Genomic DNA, 15,329 nt, shown 5'->3' on the forward strand with positions numbered 1-15,329 from the left:
TTTTATACAATGCAAGTAGTAAGAAAAAGAAAGTTTTGTCTTATTATTTTCTCCATTCTGTTCGTTGATGCATTAAAGCTTTGAAAATGGATATGTTACCGAAAGAAAGTGCACAATTTGTTATGTCTATATCGGATCATGTAACAATCGATACAAATTCTGTTAAAGAATTAGCAACGAGAGTAAGTGGTTTGTTTTATATAAATTTTTTTTTTTTTTGATGTGTAAACAAAAATTTTTCGATACACAGTTGAAAGAATCGGTAACGATCGAAGAATATGATCTAAAAAAATGGAAATCGGATAATCCATTACATCCACAGGAAATGGTGGAAAAATCCGTTGATCATATATTCTTTATTGATAGTTTGAATTTTTCTTTCTGGCCTGATATGAATCAGGATTTTTCTATCGATGGTGAAATTGGATATTGGGCACTTTGTGCTGCCGTCAAACGTGCATTAGATGAAAAAATTCCAATTACCAATTCTGAATACTATAGTCATATAGAATTGGAGAAAATGCGTTATTTATTTCGTACTGACAATGGAATCGACATACCAATGCTTAATGAACGAGTATCTATATTGAATGAAAATGGAACCATTCTTATGAAGGTAATGAATAACTTTGATTATTCATATTGGCAATCATTATAATAATTTGTTTTATTCAATTATCAAGCATTTTTCGGGTACATTTGTCAATTGTATTCGTGCAAGTAATTATAGTGCTATCAATCTTTTGAAATTGATCTACAATTATTTTCCTTCGTTCAGAGATGAAAGTGAATATAAAGGAAAAAAGGTTACATTTTTGAAAAGAGCTCAGATTTTGATTGCCGATATTTGGGGCTGTTTCGAGGGCAAAGGATTAGGACGATTTGATGATATAGATCAATTGACAATGTTTGCCGATTATCGTATACCACAGGTTTTACATTATTTTGGTGTTTTAAAATATTCATCTGTTTTGACTGAAAAATTAAAGGAAAATAATCTTATTGAAAATGGCCATCCATTCGAAGTTGAAATTCGTTCAGCATCTATACATGCAATTGAATTAGTTCGTGAACAGTTGTCGATGATGATGATGATTGGTTCGAAAGCACCAAATTCAATACAAATTGATTTCTATCTATGGGGTTATAGACGAACCAATAGTAAACAAATCGATGATCAACATTCACCATTTCATCGAGTACGATGTATTTATTATTAAATTGAAATGAAATTAATTGAAAAAAAAAGAATAACAAAAATTTTAGATAAAAATGAATTTTATTTTGAAGAGGAAAAATATATGAAGAATAAACTATATTGGCGTAGGCTTGTTTATTATTATTATTATTAAAACATTAGCATTTATGTGAAACAATAAATGAAAATATACAATAGATAAATTTAATGAAAAGCCAACAAATGAATCATCTTCGATGAAAGGTTTTCATATTATGATACACTCTATCCAAAAAAGAAGAAGAAGAATACCTTTATGGAATTCATTTTTGCAAAGTATATATAGAAAAAATACAATACATTTAGACGGTGTGAGGATGGTGGCTTTAAAATTTTCTTTATCCAATGATAATAAAAGTATATAAATTATATTTCTTTTTCATTTATATATGAAATAATTAAAAAAACAAAAAACTAACGATTAATATAATGGTGTCAAAAAATGAATAAGAACGCGAAATAGTGAAGGGAAAGATTGAAACAAAAACGAAATATTCAAAGGTAGACCGTAAAAATTTGGAAATGATGAGAAAGAGAACGATTATATTATTTCGGATTGATAGCATATAACACACAATTAAATTCAATTGAATTGTGAAGAATCGATGTCCGAGGTAAATTCTGAAAGAATATCTGCAGCAATTTGACCATTAGAATCCCACAATGATGAACGCAATATCATTGGTTGGGACAAACCTTTTGTATCGTTTCCGATGTTAGACAAATCAAGGTTATCAAACAGGCTTGAACTGGAATTTTCATCCTCGATCTTGATCACTTTATTATGATTACTGGAATTGGTGTTAACAGCTCCAGCAGAGTGGTGTCCACCATCCATGATAGCCTTCGGAATGGTATTTGGTTCATTCGCGGAACCTGGATCCAGACCACCAAATTGATTATCGAACGAAAATAGCTGGTCAAAGAATGAAAAAAGAATGTATAGAATTAATAATATGAAAAGTAGTCAAAATATATACCCCAACCAAAGTAGATGGATCGATATTCAAAGAACCACCGTAAAGTTGATCTTGGAGCCAATTAAGTTCAGTATCGATTCCTTCAACATGATCATTGAAATTCCTACATGAAGAAACACCAAAACTTTATCAAAAAGATGACAATTAGAAAAAAAATCAATATATACTCAGAAGTAATCTTAGACAAATTAGCCGAATTGGTTGCTTTCTGCTTAGAAGGCAGAATTAAATCTGTACTGAAGTTGTTTTGATGGTTAGAAGTGGTCGGTTGAGGTACTGATTGTGAGACGTGATTAATAGTATTCAACAATTCTGCTTCAGTGATGATTGAATCAGCATTGTCAATAGTGTAATTTGGTTGATGTTGTTGATTAATAAGATTGTTCACTAATGGGGAGTTGTTCGCCTGATTAGCTAAATCGATTTCAAAAATTTGGGGCAAATCAATCATTGTATCTTTGGAGTTGGATAAATTTTTTCCTTCTCCAACATTATTTGAAGAAATCAACGATGTTGTTTGGTCGGAATTTGACGTTTGCAACAATTTATGGTTATTCGAATCATCCAAATCCAATTGTAATCCATTTATGAAGGATGGTGAACCATTATTAAGAGAATCATTCCTTGCATTGGGAGAATCCTTTAGATCTGTTATGTCATGAATGATCGGACCACTGTTTGAAGGTGGTGAAGGAATACAGATAGTGTTACTATCTTTATTTTTTATTATTTTACGACTGTTCGACACGTTGGAATCGATCAAAAGAGGAGCTTTGCGTTTCAAACCACCAACGACTCTATTTCGAACAATCGAAACTAGGAATTGAAGTAATTTTTCGACAATCTGCTGCTGTTTAAGATGCTTTTGTCGTAAAATGGCAATCTCACGCCAAAGAGCTTCATTTTCTTGTTTCAAATTATTCAACAAGGTGTCAACAGAGTCTTGCCGTCCTTTCATGGATTCTACATCAGCCAATATATCCTGAATGTCATCAACTTTAGTAATACTAGTCAAGCATTTGCTATTGTTGTTTGTAGACATCTGAGTAGCAACAAAAAAAAACATTTAGTCAATGCGAACATGTTTGACATGAAAATTATCATAATCTATAATACCTTGCGTTTGATCAATTCCAATTGATCTGCTTGTCCAAGACAGAAATGGTGATGAAAAAATTCTACTTCATCTCCATCCGATTTTAATCCACCATGTTCAATATTTGACACTTTACGGAATCCATCTGTTGAGAATTAAAAAAAATAATTGAAAATACATCAGGATTAAATATAATAAATTAAATACTTACACATATTTAATTGACGAATAAATGAGGCCATATTGCTGTGCTTGAAATATAATGGCAAAATTTCTTTGGCAAAACGCCCCTGATCTTTGATAATAAAACTACGTCCATTCTGTAAAAGATTGACAATTATCATTCAAATAATTTGGCCATATATAAATGAAACATACCCTATTCCAACAGATGAGATCATTGCTTGATTCATCGCAAACCAATTTCCATAATTTCAATATGAAAGTCGGTATATTAGCATTTGATCCAATTGTATGCATCTTGCTGATTAATCCAAGATCAATACGAAATCAATATAAAATGGCAAATTGTGACAATGATATTTTTAAAAAAATATATTCCAATAAAGAATTAATAATAGAAAGAAAACAAATAGAAAAATTCAGTAAATAAATTTCACAAAATGGCAGCTAATATTTATCAGAAAAAAAAAGTTTTTCATTCGATCGAATGAATTGTTGTTGTTGTTGTTGTTGTTGGGTATCGAGTTTATGCTGTATTCAACAAACAATGACAACAACAAAAATGGTACGATATTCATTCACAATCATCATCATGAGCAAAATGGAAAAAAAAAATTCAATCATCATCTAAAACACACACACACACACAAACCAAATTCAAGTGTCAGCAGCCGCAGCAGCAACAAAATTTTTATTAACATTAATAGGATATATACTTCATCACTTCAAACACATTCAAATCGTAATATAATGTAATTATATAAGAAATACAAACACAATGACGAAAATTTCAAAGAATCAAGAAAAAATGAAAAAAAACTGATAACTTATGCGGTCAGTCTATGGCAATAATCATAACGGTTATTATTATTTAATATTATCATTATAACGGTAAGTCTTTTTTTGTTTGTTGTAACTATATTTCATCATCATGAGTAAATATAAAAACAATTGTTTTTTTTTGGGTAAATAAACGCACGTACAAACAACATACGTAAAACATATAAAGGTGTTGTGAATTTTCAAGAAAAAAAAAGCAAAGAAATTGAAACAAGAAAATCAAACAGACAAACCTTATAATCATATAATTGTTTTTTTCTTCCAACAACTGATATATTCACTTTATCTTAAAAATAATTATTATTTTTGAGGAAAAATAAAATGCCTTTTAAAAATGAACTTAATTACAATGCTGTTGATGTTGTTGATTGTTTATTATTGATGATGGTGATGTTGATGTTGATGATGACGACGATGATGTTGAAGATTATATCAAGTATGTTTATATATTTAGTCGATTTTTTTAAAAAAAAAAAGAAAAAAGCTAAAGAAAAAAGAGAATAAAATAAAAAATCATTGAAGTTTTTGTTTTCTTCTTTATTCAAACACAAACAATATGCAATGACGACAGATCAAAATTTTTTTGTTTTCATTAATATTGATAAAAATCCCAATTTAATAGAAAGAAAAAAAAGAATTTTTTTCTGGATCCAAGTAAATAAATTACGGGAAATCAAAAGCAATCGGTGTGTTATTGTTGTTGTTGTGTACCGAAAATCATCATACAATTGAATAAAATGAGTATACAATGTTTTTGTGTAAATGTGGCGCTAGCTTAGTCGTCGAAAAAAAATTGATAAATATGAAATGAAAGCTTTTGCCTTAGTAAATAGGAAAATTTTTCGTATTGAAACGAGCAATATATACTTTTTTTTGCATTTATTTATGATGCTGATGATGAGGATGATGATGATGAACAACAGTAGCAGCCAAACAACCAAGGCAAAATAAAAGAGAGCGAGAGCTTTTTAATGAGCAAAATTCGATTCATCAATGTAATTGTTAGAGGTCGCTTTGATCGTTAAGCTATATAAACACAAGTGTGTGCGTGTGTGTCCATTTTTTTACATATACCATATTTCAAATGTTAACGATGAAAAATTTTTTGGATATATTCAATCAATTTTTTTCTAATGTTTTTTCTTCTTCTTTAGTTGACTTATTTGATTGATCGATTAATTTATTATTGTTGTTATTATTGCCAAAAAGAAAAGAATACATCAATAACAGAAATGAATTATATCAATGAATAATGATGTTTGCTAAGAAAATGCACTTTTATCTCGGTCTGTGTGTTTGTGTTAAGATAATGAATTAAATGTTTTATTTTCTCAATGAAAGAATAAAAAAAAATGGAGTAAATTAACAAAACAAAACAAAACAAAAAATGAAATAATGCATAAATTTATCTTTTTATCTTTTATTGGCTTTTTTATTTTTTTTTCCAATTTCGATTTATTTGTATGTGTGATATCATTATCATCATACAAATAAATCATGAAATTGTCATCATCATTATGAGGTTATCAATGAATGATGGTAAAAAGGAGCGAGGCCAAATAGAATGATTTTAAAAAAAACGGATGCATACAACAAAATTATGATTACCATGGTTGTGATGTAATCAAGTGTTAATACACTGTAAATTTTCGAATAATTTTTGAGCATATTTTTGTGCATTACTATGTCGAAATAGACTCAATGCACAAGCGGCGAACCACGTGATTTGGAATTTTTTTTTTAAATTTGACAAATTGATTTTTCTCGGCGAAAATGTTCATCGTTTTGAGTAAATCATTTTTAATCTTCGATAAAGATGATGTTATTTCTACACAAAATGATAACAATCGTCAAAAGGCTTTAATCGTATATGATTTGAAACAAGATTCTAGCAAATCGATTCAAATTGATTGGTGTCCGTCGCCTGAAATGGTCAAAAATGATTCAGAAGATATGAAGAAAAATTCCAAAGAGCATATCGTTTCTTTTAATACTGGAACAGTTTCAAATCAGCAAGATTTTATTGCCATTAGTGATGATTTGAAAAATGTCATCATATTTGATCGAAATTTTAAGAAAATCAATCAATTCAAAATTAAAAAGAATGCACAGAAAATGATTTTTACAAAAAATGAAGATAAAATTTTAATTTGTGACAAAGCTGGTGATATTTATGAATTTGACGTCAAACAATCATCAACAATAACAACGTCAGATGAAGAAAATTGTGGACGTTTACTTCTTGGTCATTGTTCAATGTTATTGGATTTTCTGCTCACCGATGATCAACGTTATATAATTAGTGCTGATAGAGATGAAAAAATTCGTGTTACACATTATCCTAATACCTATAATATAAAAACATATTGTCTTGGTCATAGTCAATTTGTTTCAGTTATTCAATTAATCAATGAACAGACATTAGCTTCCGGATCAGGTGATGGTAAAATTAAAATATGGAACTATTTGAATGGAAAAATTTTGTATACACATGATTTCCATGAACAACAACCACAACAACCAACCAGTACAACAACAAACGGTGGTAACAAATCATTAGTGAGGTCAGATTTCGCAATTAAATCGATGACAATTGATCGTCAAAATAATGGACGCCATCTTTGTGTTTCATTTTTAAGCCAATTAATTTTGTATTTGTTCAAAATCGAATACCAAAATGATGATGAAAAACAATTCAAATCATTGAATATTATAACTCAATTAAAATTGAACCAGATACCATTGATGATAAAATTTGATTTAAGTCATATAAATTTTCTATGGATTTTTGGTGCAACCACAATGAAAGATGACAATGACGATAATAATAATGAACCAATTCAACTATATGAAGTGAAACAAAATGAACTAGCACGTCCTTTAATTCGAATAAATGTTATTGATACATTGAATCAGAATGATCATTTTCGACGATCCGTTGCCGCTATTAAACGAGATCAATATGAATATTTATTCAAGCATCCTTTTCATGGCGAAATTGTTGACGAAAATTTTCAACACAAGAGGTCACGTATCAAAAGCGAATAATAAATAATAAATGTATGGACTTCCCTTAATAAATCGTCATCATCATAGTAATAATATCGCAAACAAGCTAACAATTTGTTGCCTGCCACATTCAATATTATTATCTGGTGAACACATCCGGATGTTTGAGCTAAAACGATGTTTATCCTGTTTTCTTTTCTTTCTTTTTTTTAATGATTATTTTGTTTACTAACAATGTTGGTTATCTTGTATTATGAACAATATTTTTTTGTTATGTATAACATTTTGATTATAATAACAAATCATTTTTTTTCAATTGATCAATTTTTGTTGTTATTATTATTATTATTTGTTTTCTCAATTTCTATAAACAAATTAAAGAATGATGAATTCTAGAAATGAAAATAATCATAAATCAATTGATTCGATACGAAATATTAGTCAAAAAAGACTATTACATCATAGTGATTCGACTATATCATATCCGATATCAGATAATAATCAATGTTCACCAATATCGATTGGTTCGAGAGATAATCAATTATCGATGCAAGATAATATTAAAGAATTATTATCACGTTTAAATCAATCAGAAGATATTGAAACATCAACATCTCGTTCAATAATACATGGATTAATTTTGGTTACAATAATGATTACATCATTGGTTGCATTTGTTTGTTCAAAAGTTCGTCGATGTTCAAATTTTATTAATCTTTATGATTATGAACATTGTTCAAAATATTTTCTTTTCTATTCATCAATGACAATCATATCATGTTTGGCTACATTCATAATCTATTTTCTACATCTTATTTCACAATGTGACATTTTATGTTTAAGCAAAAAAAAATATGAATTTGAAATAATGTTCATTTCAATGATATCTTGTTTATTGGTTTTAAGTTCAATCTGTTATATGACACATACGAATATATTTGCCGAATCATTCACACTAGTCAGTTTTATATTTTCATCATTATCAAATGTTCTTTATTGGTTACGAATCATTATTCTCATTTATGAAATGTTACAAATAAAAAAACGATCACAAAGAAGATGTGCTGTATTGAAACGTCGTTTAAATTTAGATCTACAACAACATTCAATCAATTCGAATCGTTTTGATAATGCTAAAGTTGTTAGCTATGTTCGTAATAATCAAAGAAGTAAAACATTATCGACAAGTTTATCCGATGATTTTGAGGATGATGTTTTTATTCAATAATTTGAAATGATTTTTGTTTTAATCAATGAAAAAAAATATTGTTAAAATAAGTTATAAAAAAAGTGTATCAAATATTTTTTTAAAGAAATGCAACGATTATTCAACTCAATAAAAGAAAATGTTAAAACAACACCTGTTGAATTGCACTTATTTTTTGGTTAGTTGTTTTGTTTTTTCAAGCCATCGATTGTGATGAAACTCTTTCACCTTGGGCAATTTCATTATTCTGATGTCTTATGTAATTACGTTTTGCTTCGTAACCGAAAATGGCACAGGCAAAAAATCCAAAAATCTATATTTTTTCCGAGAATGGGATGTTAGAAGAAAGAGAAAAACAATCATCAAAATGAAATACATACAGCAACTACTGTTTGTACACCACCACCAATCAACATTAACAATGATGAAACAAAATAAAATGTCGCCCAAACGATACTGTAACCGAATTCCTATTCAAATCAAATATTAATAATAACATTATTAAATATGACAAACATATTCATTCAATTTTTTCTATATAAATTAATAAATAATTACACCAAGAATCCAAGGAAAAGTGTACATTTTTTCCACTACATGAAATGCATATAATCCAAATAATGTAAGACTGATCCAAAATGCACTCATCGATGTAAAGCAATAGAAACTGACACGGCCATTGTTTGGTCCAAATTGTGCGACAATGAACGAAGCTAAACTTAAAATCTGCAACAAAAACAAAAAAGAAAAGAATTAATATTGTTGTTGTGGATAATGAATTTCAATGTAAATGAATTTTTTTTTCTGTTCGGTTGTTTGGATTATGGGCCCCAATCAAATCAACAACAACAACAACAACAAAAAACATCTTTTTTTTACATACAATAACGACAATTTTCATAAGACCTTCATTTGAATTTAGATAATCCTTGTCAAACCAGATGATTGGTGTAACTGATGACGTTGTTGTAGATGTGGTTGGAGCACCAGTTGTTGATTGGTATGATTGCATTGTAGAATTAATTTAAATCAAATAATCGTTTGAATGAAACTAAAAAGAAAAAAAATCAGTAATTATTGTTTTCGTGTAAATTTACACACCAAAGAGTGTCATAGAACTTGATAGACTAGAAAAATATATTGGCTAAATTATCAATTAGTTGAAACGAAAAAAAAGTGACAATCATATAAATTGATTGAAAAAATTGTAGAAATTTTTCTTATATCGATATCATCAATGTATTAATGTGGGTTTGTTTGTGTAAATATTTGGGTAAAGTATAAGGAAAAGATGATGTTTAAAGTGTGGTTATGTTATGTTCATGGTTGTTGTGGTGGTGGTGGTGGCAGTAGCAGATTATTATTCAACAGTTTCTGTTCCAATATGACTCATGGTAATCATAATATGGCTTGCATAGAATGATCATCATGATCATAGGGCAAACATATCTTTTTTCTTTAAGAAAAAAATAAAATAAAGTAAGTTAGTTTTATCTCGTTTTCTATCGAACGTTTTCATGATCAATAATAATAATAATCATTTCCGATAATATTTATTTTGCTGATAATCCTTTTTTTTGTTGTTGTTATTGAAAATATAAACACAGGATCATAATGGATCATTCTATTTTAACATATTAATGTGAATGTCTGATTTGATAATCGATTAATTTATGCACGGAAAACTTGCAAAAATAACAAAATATATTTTTGATTATAATCCAAAATTGCTTATAAGTTTTCAATATGTAAACGAATGATTATTATCTTAATAAATATTTGCCTATCTTTAGTATTAGTGATTTTTTTTCATTTTCATCAAAATTATGGTGGGTGGTAATCCAATGCAGCATGAAAAGTAAGTAAAAATTAAAAAAAAAACAAACGATTTTTTGTTTAATATTGGCGTTATTGATTTTGTTTTTAAGTTTATTATCATTTGATTGATCATTATTAGACAAAGGATTGGATTGTTGTTTTTTGATCACACATGATGGAAAATGAAATAAACGAAACTGAACCTTTATTGATCAATTCTGATCGTCGAACTGATGAAATAAATATCGAAGACAATCATCAGCTAATCGAATCAGAACAACAATCATCATCAGGTCAATCATTAGGATTTTGGTCAGTAATATTTTTAACTGTCAATGCTACATTGGGCGCCGGTCTATTGAACATACCATATTCATTCGATAATTCTGGTGGTATTGTATTTGCTTTAATTTTACAATCGATTCATGTTTTATTGGTCATTTGTTCATTAATGATCATTAGTTTTGGTACAAAAATTTCCAAAGTTAATTCATTACAAAATTTAATTGGATATTATTGTGGTTCATCATGGTCAAATTTATGTGCATGTTCAATTTTCATCTATTCATATGGTGCATGTATTACGTATCTGATTGTCATCGGTGATCAATTTGATAAAAGTAAAGCGATTTTTTTTTTGAGATTTTTTTTCACTCATTTTCTAACATCGTTCTATTTCATATATGATTTTTAAGTATTAGAATTTTATTATGGTGTCGACTATTATAAATATTGGTATCTACATCGAGATTTTCTTGTCATGACTATTGCCATCGTAGCCATTCTACCACTTTGTATATCGAAAGATATTTCATTTCTTAGATTTGCCAGTTTTATTGGTTTTTTATCTACATTTTACATAACATTACTTGTTATGATTGAATATATTAAATTACCATCAATCGATGTGAAAATTCGAACCGAACCGAATCGTTGGACCGATATTTTTAAAGTATTACCCGTATTGACATTTTCATTTCAATGTCAAACAAGCTGGGTGCCTACTTTTGCTGAAACAAAAAATTCTAGTAATCTTCGAATATTTTTGATGATTTTCTTTTCCATGTTCATATGTTTTCTAAGTTATTCATGGACAGCCCTGTTCGGGCTGTTAACATTTGGTTCATCCAATATACAAAAAGATATGATGCAAAATTATGATCCACGTGATCCATTCGTAGCCATTGGTAAATTTTGTTTTGTTAACAAACTTGTTCATTATGTTTCTGTTTAATTTTTTTCCACACAGGGATGGTTCTTTTAATCATAAAAACTATTGTTGTTTATCCAGTTTTATTATATTGTGGTCGAATTGTAATCGAACAATTATTTTCATTTTCCAATGATACTCAACAATCAAAACGAAGAAATTCAATACGTATAACATGTGCCATAATATGGGTAGTAACATCAGCAACATTGGCTATTTATGTGCCAAATATTGGTGTTGCCATCAATTATCTAGGTTCTTTGGCCAATCTATTTGTATTCATATTACCTGGACTTTGTCTATACATGATTTTATTTGATGAACGACAATTTCAAATGATCAAACATGAATATGGATTTTTAGCCAACAAATCTTTGATACTAGTCATTTCTACTTTATTCATATCATATGGAATCGGAGTTTTTGCTTATTCAATTTGTCTTTCAATTTTAGAAATCGTTCAAGAACAAATGGTTCTTGAACAACACACATTTTATTAACATAATATGATTTTTATTATTATTATCATTATTATTATTATTCAAAAGACAAAATAATTATGTAATGATTTGATTTTGACAAAATTTTTTTTTATACTTTACTTTAGAATAATTTCAAATGTTCAAATATAATCTTGAAAATTAAAAGAAACGATGAAAGTTAAGATATATATATAATACAATTTAATCGGGTTTTTCTTTTTTGAATAAATCGATTGCTGATGGTAATGGTGATACGGATGGTAATCGACTCAAATCAGGTAAATTTTGTAAATGTGATTGTAGTTCTTCGCGTACCGAAATAACTTTTCTCAGTTTATCTCGATATTGTTTAAGACTTTGTTCTGCTTGTGTCAATGCACGACGTTGGCCTTCAATAAAATATACCAACATAGTGGATAATTGTTTACGTCCTTCCAATTCGTTGGCCAATCTGGTGTTATATGATGTCAATATATTCTGTGCTTCATTCACTAATTGTACCCAATTTTCAGTCGGTCCATTCGATATAACTTTTTCAAACAATTTTACATCGAAAAGTTCGGATGGCATGCTGGCAATTTTTTTTCGCATATCTTCATCAGCCGAAGCACAGTTTTCCAATTCTTTTAATATTTTAATCAACTTTTCTGATTCAATATTTTCATAATTATTCATATCGACTGGATATTCAGCTGCAATCTTTGATCCAATTTTTGTCATCATAGTATTCATAACTTCTGCATCAAGTTGAAAATCTGGTGAAAATTTTTTATTACTACTATGAATATGACCATTTCCATGTGATGAACTTTCTTCGTTTTCTCGTTTCAAATGTTTTTTCGTATGTTTATTATTATTAGTATTGCTGCTGCTGCTGCTGACATTATTATTATTATTATTATTATTATTATTTATCGTTTCAGTATCCTGAACTATTGTTGTTGTATTTGAATTGGATTTTGATGATGTTTTAATGTTTAATGCTTGTTTGAATGATGTTATATGATTTTTTTCATAAATGTTTCGTTCTTCCCAAATTTTCAACAAACGTTCCAACGATGATAAAGTCGATGATTCTATTTCACTATTAATGTTATTAATAATTAATACAATAATCAGTAAATTCATTATTCATTATCATACTTGGATATATGTTCGAATGCTTTAAGCAAAACGGTAAGAAATTCTTTGGAAAATTCGGGTCCCTTTTTACGGCTATTCTGAATGACATCGTTGGCCAGATACATATAGGTTAATCTTTTTGCTGGTTTAGCTATAGATAATTATCATTTTTAATCAAGAATCAAACAAGGAAAAAATTGAACAAACCTTTTTTCAATGATTGAAACCATGTTTGTACAATCGATTTATAATGTTTTCGATGATGTATAAGCCATAACGATACTGTCTGTATTGATTGTTGTGAAGAATTTAATTCATTTAATTTCTTTTCAAATGCTTGCTGTGTAAAGCCAGACATGATTTTTAATTGATGATGATGATTTTTTTTATTTGTCCAAAACAAAAGAAACAATTTGTTGTGTCGATCAAATATTATTAGTTTCAGGTCATACTATTTCAGATGGCGATGATCAATTCAATTCAAAGGTAAAACAAATAAAATGCCATTATACACACATATGGATAAATAATAATAAATATTAATATCAAAGCATCAAAACAAGAATTTGATGCATCAATATTTTTTGTTTAGTCAACAAAATCAGAAAACAATATATTCAATAGTCAATAAAGAGCATGCTTGAAATTGGAATATAATCAGCTGTTCAATGATAAAGTGTCGAACAAACAAACAAAAAAGAATATTTAAAAACTTACTTTTTTTTTGTTGTCAAAAATATTTAGGTAATTGAAAAAACATTGAAATTAAAATTAAAAAATATAAACAAAAATAATTTCGAGAATAAGGATAATTATTGTATATTGAAAAAAAAGCACCAGAAATTTTTCCAACAAACATTGTTCATGAATGGCGTTCCATATATGAATGAATGCTGCCATTGTTCAAGCTGAATTGAAACACACACAAACACGTTTGGAAGGGTTCGCCATCTGTATGTTGAACATACATTACCTTCCATGAATTAATTGATATACAATTTCATCGAGCAAAAAAATTTTCCGTTCCAGAATCTGATTCTCTAAATTTTTTTTTTGCCAGGATTATTTATGTTCTATAGTATTCGATTAACGATAAAATCATGACAACAACAGCTAATTGGACAAAAAATACCACCAACTATAAGTATAACGCTTCGAATGTTTTGAATTTGACTGTCAACCGTACAATAAATTTGTAATGAAAATTTTAAATGATTAAAATATATTGAACATTTAGAATAATTTTTCTTTCAATTTCAATTTTTAGATATCCTCTTTCGAACTATACATTCGGTACGAAAGATCCATTGTTTGAAAAAGATCCATCGGTTGAAGCACGTTTTCAACGGTTGAGAGATGAATTCGAAAAAATTGGTCAACGTCGATCGGTTGAAGGTGTTTTACTTGTACATGAACACAATTTACCTCATGTATTATTACTTCAATTGGGTACGGCTTTTTTCAAATTACCTGGCGGTGAATTAAATCCCGGCGAAGATGAAATTGATGGTCTCAAACGGCATTTAACTGAAGTAAGTTTGATTGTTTTTAATTTTCATAAATGTAATTTTCAATTAACAAAATAGACTCTTGGCCGTCATGATAATGTTTCACATGATTGGGATATCGAAGATACTATTGGCAATTGGTGGCGTCCAAATTTTGAACCACCACAATATCCATATGTACCACCACACATTACCAAACCAAAAGAACATAAACGTTTATTTCTTGTACAATTACCGGAAAAGGCTTATTTTGCGGTGCCAAAAAATTATAAACTTGTTGCTGCACCTTTATTTGAATTATATGATAATTCACAAGGATATGGTCCAATCATTTCAAGCTTACCTCAAGCATTAAGCCGTTTTAATTTTATCTATATGGAATCATGTAATACTAACAACAACAACAATAATAATAATACAGAAAACCAAAATAGCAGTAACAACACTAATAATACCAATAATAAATCGTAAGGCAGGCAAAAAGAAAATACTGATCTGATCTCTAAAACATTCAGAAAAACAAAACAAAAAAAATATTCATCATTTTTTTTCGATAATTTCATTTTGTAATTCAATTATAATTATAATTAATTAAATAATTTTTTTTTCTTCATTTGAAATTCTAATTGAAAAATTC

At 28.4% G+C, this 15,329-nt stretch overlaps 8 protein-coding genes across 14 annotated transcripts; 5 read left to right on the forward strand and 3 right to left on the reverse strand.

Moving 5' to 3' along the window:
- The first annotated feature begins 77 nt into the window (after positions 1–77).
- LOC113792781 (queuosine 5'-phosphate N-glycosylase/hydrolase) lies at positions 78–1,356 on the forward strand. Its single transcript, XM_027342716.2, has 3 exons — positions 78–182; positions 251–616; positions 684–1,356. The coding sequence occupies exons 1-3, from the start codon at positions 87–89 to the stop codon at positions 1,218–1,220; spliced, it is 999 nt and encodes a 332-aa protein (XP_027198517.2). The 5' UTR covers positions 78–86; the 3' UTR covers positions 1,221–1,356.
- Positions 1,357–1,752: 396 nt separating this feature from the next.
- Positions 1,753–4,876, reverse strand: LOC113792776 (heat shock factor protein-like). Of its 6 annotated transcripts, XM_075822779.1 has the most exons (9): positions 4,685–4,876; positions 4,570–4,622; positions 3,692–3,797; positions 3,525–3,633; positions 3,334–3,458; positions 2,385–3,259; positions 2,218–2,341; positions 1,934–2,153; positions 1,753–1,870 (listed from the first exon to the last, which is right to left on the reverse strand). In XM_075822779.1, exons 2-9 carry the CDS (start codon positions 4,578–4,580, stop codon positions 1,821–1,823), a joined length of 1,620 nt encoding a protein of 539 aa, XP_075678894.1. In that variant the 5' UTR covers positions 4,581–4,622; positions 4,685–4,876; the 3' UTR covers positions 1,753–1,820. The 6 variants fall into 6 exon arrangements, with proteins under 6 accessions (XP_075678894.1, XP_027198513.1, XP_075678888.1 ...); XM_027342712.2 differs by having other exon boundaries at positions 1,753–2,153; positions 4,685–4,871; XM_075822773.1 differs by having other exon boundaries at positions 1,753–2,153; positions 2,224–2,320; positions 4,685–4,870.
- A 1,023-nt stretch (positions 4,877–5,899) lies between these two features.
- wuho (tRNA (guanine-N(7)-)-methyltransferase non-catalytic subunit wuho) lies at positions 5,900–7,670 on the forward strand. The gene has a single exon (XM_027342717.2). The coding sequence runs from the start codon at positions 6,110–6,112 to the stop codon at positions 7,382–7,384; it is 1,275 nt and encodes a 424-aa protein (XP_027198518.2). The 5' UTR covers positions 5,900–6,109; the 3' UTR covers positions 7,385–7,670.
- A 56-nt stretch (positions 7,671–7,726) lies between these two features.
- Positions 7,727–8,862, forward strand: LOC113792783 (uncharacterized). Its single transcript, XM_075822890.1, has one exon. It carries the CDS (start codon positions 7,728–7,730, stop codon positions 8,571–8,573), a length of 846 nt encoding a protein of 281 aa, XP_075679005.1. The 5' UTR covers position 7,727; the 3' UTR covers positions 8,574–8,862.
- On the reverse strand, positions 8,692–9,572 carry LOC113792785 (uncharacterized). Its single transcript, XM_027342721.2, has 4 exons — positions 9,436–9,572; positions 9,111–9,278; positions 8,933–9,022; positions 8,692–8,865 (listed from the first exon to the last, which is right to left on the reverse strand). The coding sequence occupies exons 1-4, from the start codon at positions 9,562–9,564 to the stop codon at positions 8,749–8,751; spliced, it is 504 nt and encodes a 167-aa protein (XP_027198522.1). The 5' UTR covers positions 9,565–9,572; the 3' UTR covers positions 8,692–8,748.
- A 320-nt stretch (positions 9,573–9,892) lies between these two features.
- LOC113792778 (sodium-coupled neutral amino acid transporter 7-like) lies at positions 9,893–12,426 on the forward strand. 2 transcript variants are annotated; one of them, XM_075822787.1, is made up of 5 exons: positions 9,893–10,031; positions 10,160–10,410; positions 10,481–10,990; positions 11,066–11,557; positions 11,620–12,426. In XM_075822787.1, exons 3-5 carry the CDS (start codon positions 10,543–10,545, stop codon positions 12,078–12,080), a joined length of 1,401 nt encoding a protein of 466 aa, XP_075678902.1. In that variant the 5' UTR covers positions 9,893–10,031; positions 10,160–10,410; positions 10,481–10,542; the 3' UTR covers positions 12,081–12,426. The 2 variants fall into 2 exon arrangements, with proteins under 2 accessions (XP_075678902.1, XP_075678905.1); XM_075822790.1 differs by having other exon boundaries at positions 10,510–10,990.
- On the reverse strand, positions 12,178–13,778 carry LOC113792779 (regulation of nuclear pre-mRNA domain-containing protein 1A). Its single transcript, XM_027342715.2, has 3 exons — positions 13,392–13,778; positions 13,206–13,335; positions 12,178–13,146 (listed from the first exon to the last, which is right to left on the reverse strand). Exons 1-3 carry the CDS (start codon positions 13,540–13,542, stop codon positions 12,264–12,266), a joined length of 1,164 nt encoding a protein of 387 aa, XP_027198516.2. The 5' UTR covers positions 13,543–13,778; the 3' UTR covers positions 12,178–12,263.
- Positions 13,779–14,078: 300 nt separating this feature from the next.
- On the forward strand, positions 14,079–15,305 carry LOC113792784 (cleavage and polyadenylation specificity factor subunit 5-like). The gene is made up of 3 exons (XM_027342720.2): positions 14,079–14,379; positions 14,452–14,716; positions 14,771–15,305. Exons 1-3 carry the CDS (start codon positions 14,285–14,287, stop codon positions 15,161–15,163), a joined length of 753 nt encoding a protein of 250 aa, XP_027198521.2. The 5' UTR covers positions 14,079–14,284; the 3' UTR covers positions 15,164–15,305.
- Positions 15,306–15,329: the final 24 nt, after the last annotated feature.

The sequence above is a fragment of the Dermatophagoides pteronyssinus genome, unplaced genomic scaffold, assembly GCF_027571235.1.
Source record: "Dermatophagoides pteronyssinus isolate colony J.1.1.1.1 unplaced genomic scaffold, Derpt_VIB-CSIC_2022.12 sq0001, whole genome shotgun sequence".
NCBI lineage: Eukaryota > Metazoa > Arthropoda > Arachnida > Sarcoptiformes > Pyroglyphidae > Dermatophagoides > Dermatophagoides pteronyssinus.

Coding starts and splice junctions, on each gene's coding strand:
- LOC113792779 (XM_027342715.2), bottom strand. CDS start 13,542: ATGTCTGGCTTTACACAGCAAGCATTTGAAAAGAAATTAAATGAATTA. Junction 13,336..13,391: donor GTTTCAATCATTGAAAAAAG/GTTTGTTCAATT, acceptor AATTATCTATAG/CTAAACCAGCAAAAAGATTA. Junction 13,147..13,205: donor GCATTCGAACATATATCCAA/GTATGATAATGA, acceptor TAACATTAATAG/TGAAATAGAATCATCGACTT.
- LOC113792784 (XM_027342720.2), top strand. CDS start 14,285: ATGACAACAACAGCTAATTGGACAAAAAATACCACCAACTATAAGTAT. Junction 14,380..14,451: donor GTCAACCGTACAATAAATTT/GTAATGAAAATT, acceptor TTCAATTTTTAG/ATATCCTCTTTCGAACTATA. Junction 14,717..14,770: donor TCAAACGGCATTTAACTGAA/GTAAGTTTGATT, acceptor TTAACAAAATAG/ACTCTTGGCCGTCATGATAA.
- LOC113792783 (XM_075822890.1), top strand. CDS start 7,728: ATGATGAATTCTAGAAATGAAAATAATCATAAATCAATTGATTCGATA.
- wuho (XM_027342717.2), top strand. CDS start 6,110: ATGTTCATCGTTTTGAGTAAATCATTTTTAATCTTCGATAAAGATGAT.
- LOC113792778 (XM_075822787.1), top strand. CDS start 10,543: ATGATGGAAAATGAAATAAACGAAACTGAACCTTTATTGATCAATTCT. Junction 10,991..11,065: donor CGGTGATCAATTTGATAAAA/GTAAAGCGATTT, acceptor ATGATTTTTAAG/TATTAGAATTTTATTATGGT. Junction 11,558..11,619: donor TGATCCATTCGTAGCCATTG/GTAAATTTTGTT, acceptor TTTTCCACACAG/GGATGGTTCTTTTAATCATA.
- LOC113792785 (XM_027342721.2), bottom strand. CDS start 9,564: ATGCAATCATACCAATCAACAACTGGTGCTCCAACCACATCTACAACA. Junction 9,279..9,435: donor TTATGAAAATTGTCGTTATT/GTATGTAAAAAA, acceptor TTTTTGTTGCAG/ATTTTAAGTTTAGCTTCGTT. Junction 8,866..8,932: donor GTGTACAAACAGTAGTTGCT/GTATGTATTTCA, acceptor GAAAAAATATAG/ATTTTTGGATTTTTTGCCTG.
- LOC113792776 (XM_027342712.2), bottom strand. Junction 3,260..3,333: donor TGGAATTGATCAAACGCAAG/GTATTATAGATT, acceptor GTTGCTACTCAG/ATGTCTACAAACAACAATAG. Junction 2,342..2,384: donor TTGTCTAAGATTACTTCTGA/GTATATATTGAT, acceptor TTTTTGATAAAG/TTTTGGTGTTTCTTCATGTA.
- LOC113792781 (XM_027342716.2), top strand. CDS start 87: ATGGATATGTTACCGAAAGAAAGTGCACAATTTGTTATGTCTATATCG. Junction 183..250: donor TTAAAGAATTAGCAACGAGA/GTAAGTGGTTTG, acceptor TTCGATACACAG/TTGAAAGAATCGGTAACGAT. Junction 617..683: donor ATGGAACCATTCTTATGAAG/GTAATGAATAAC, acceptor TCAATTATCAAG/CATTTTTCGGGTACATTTGT.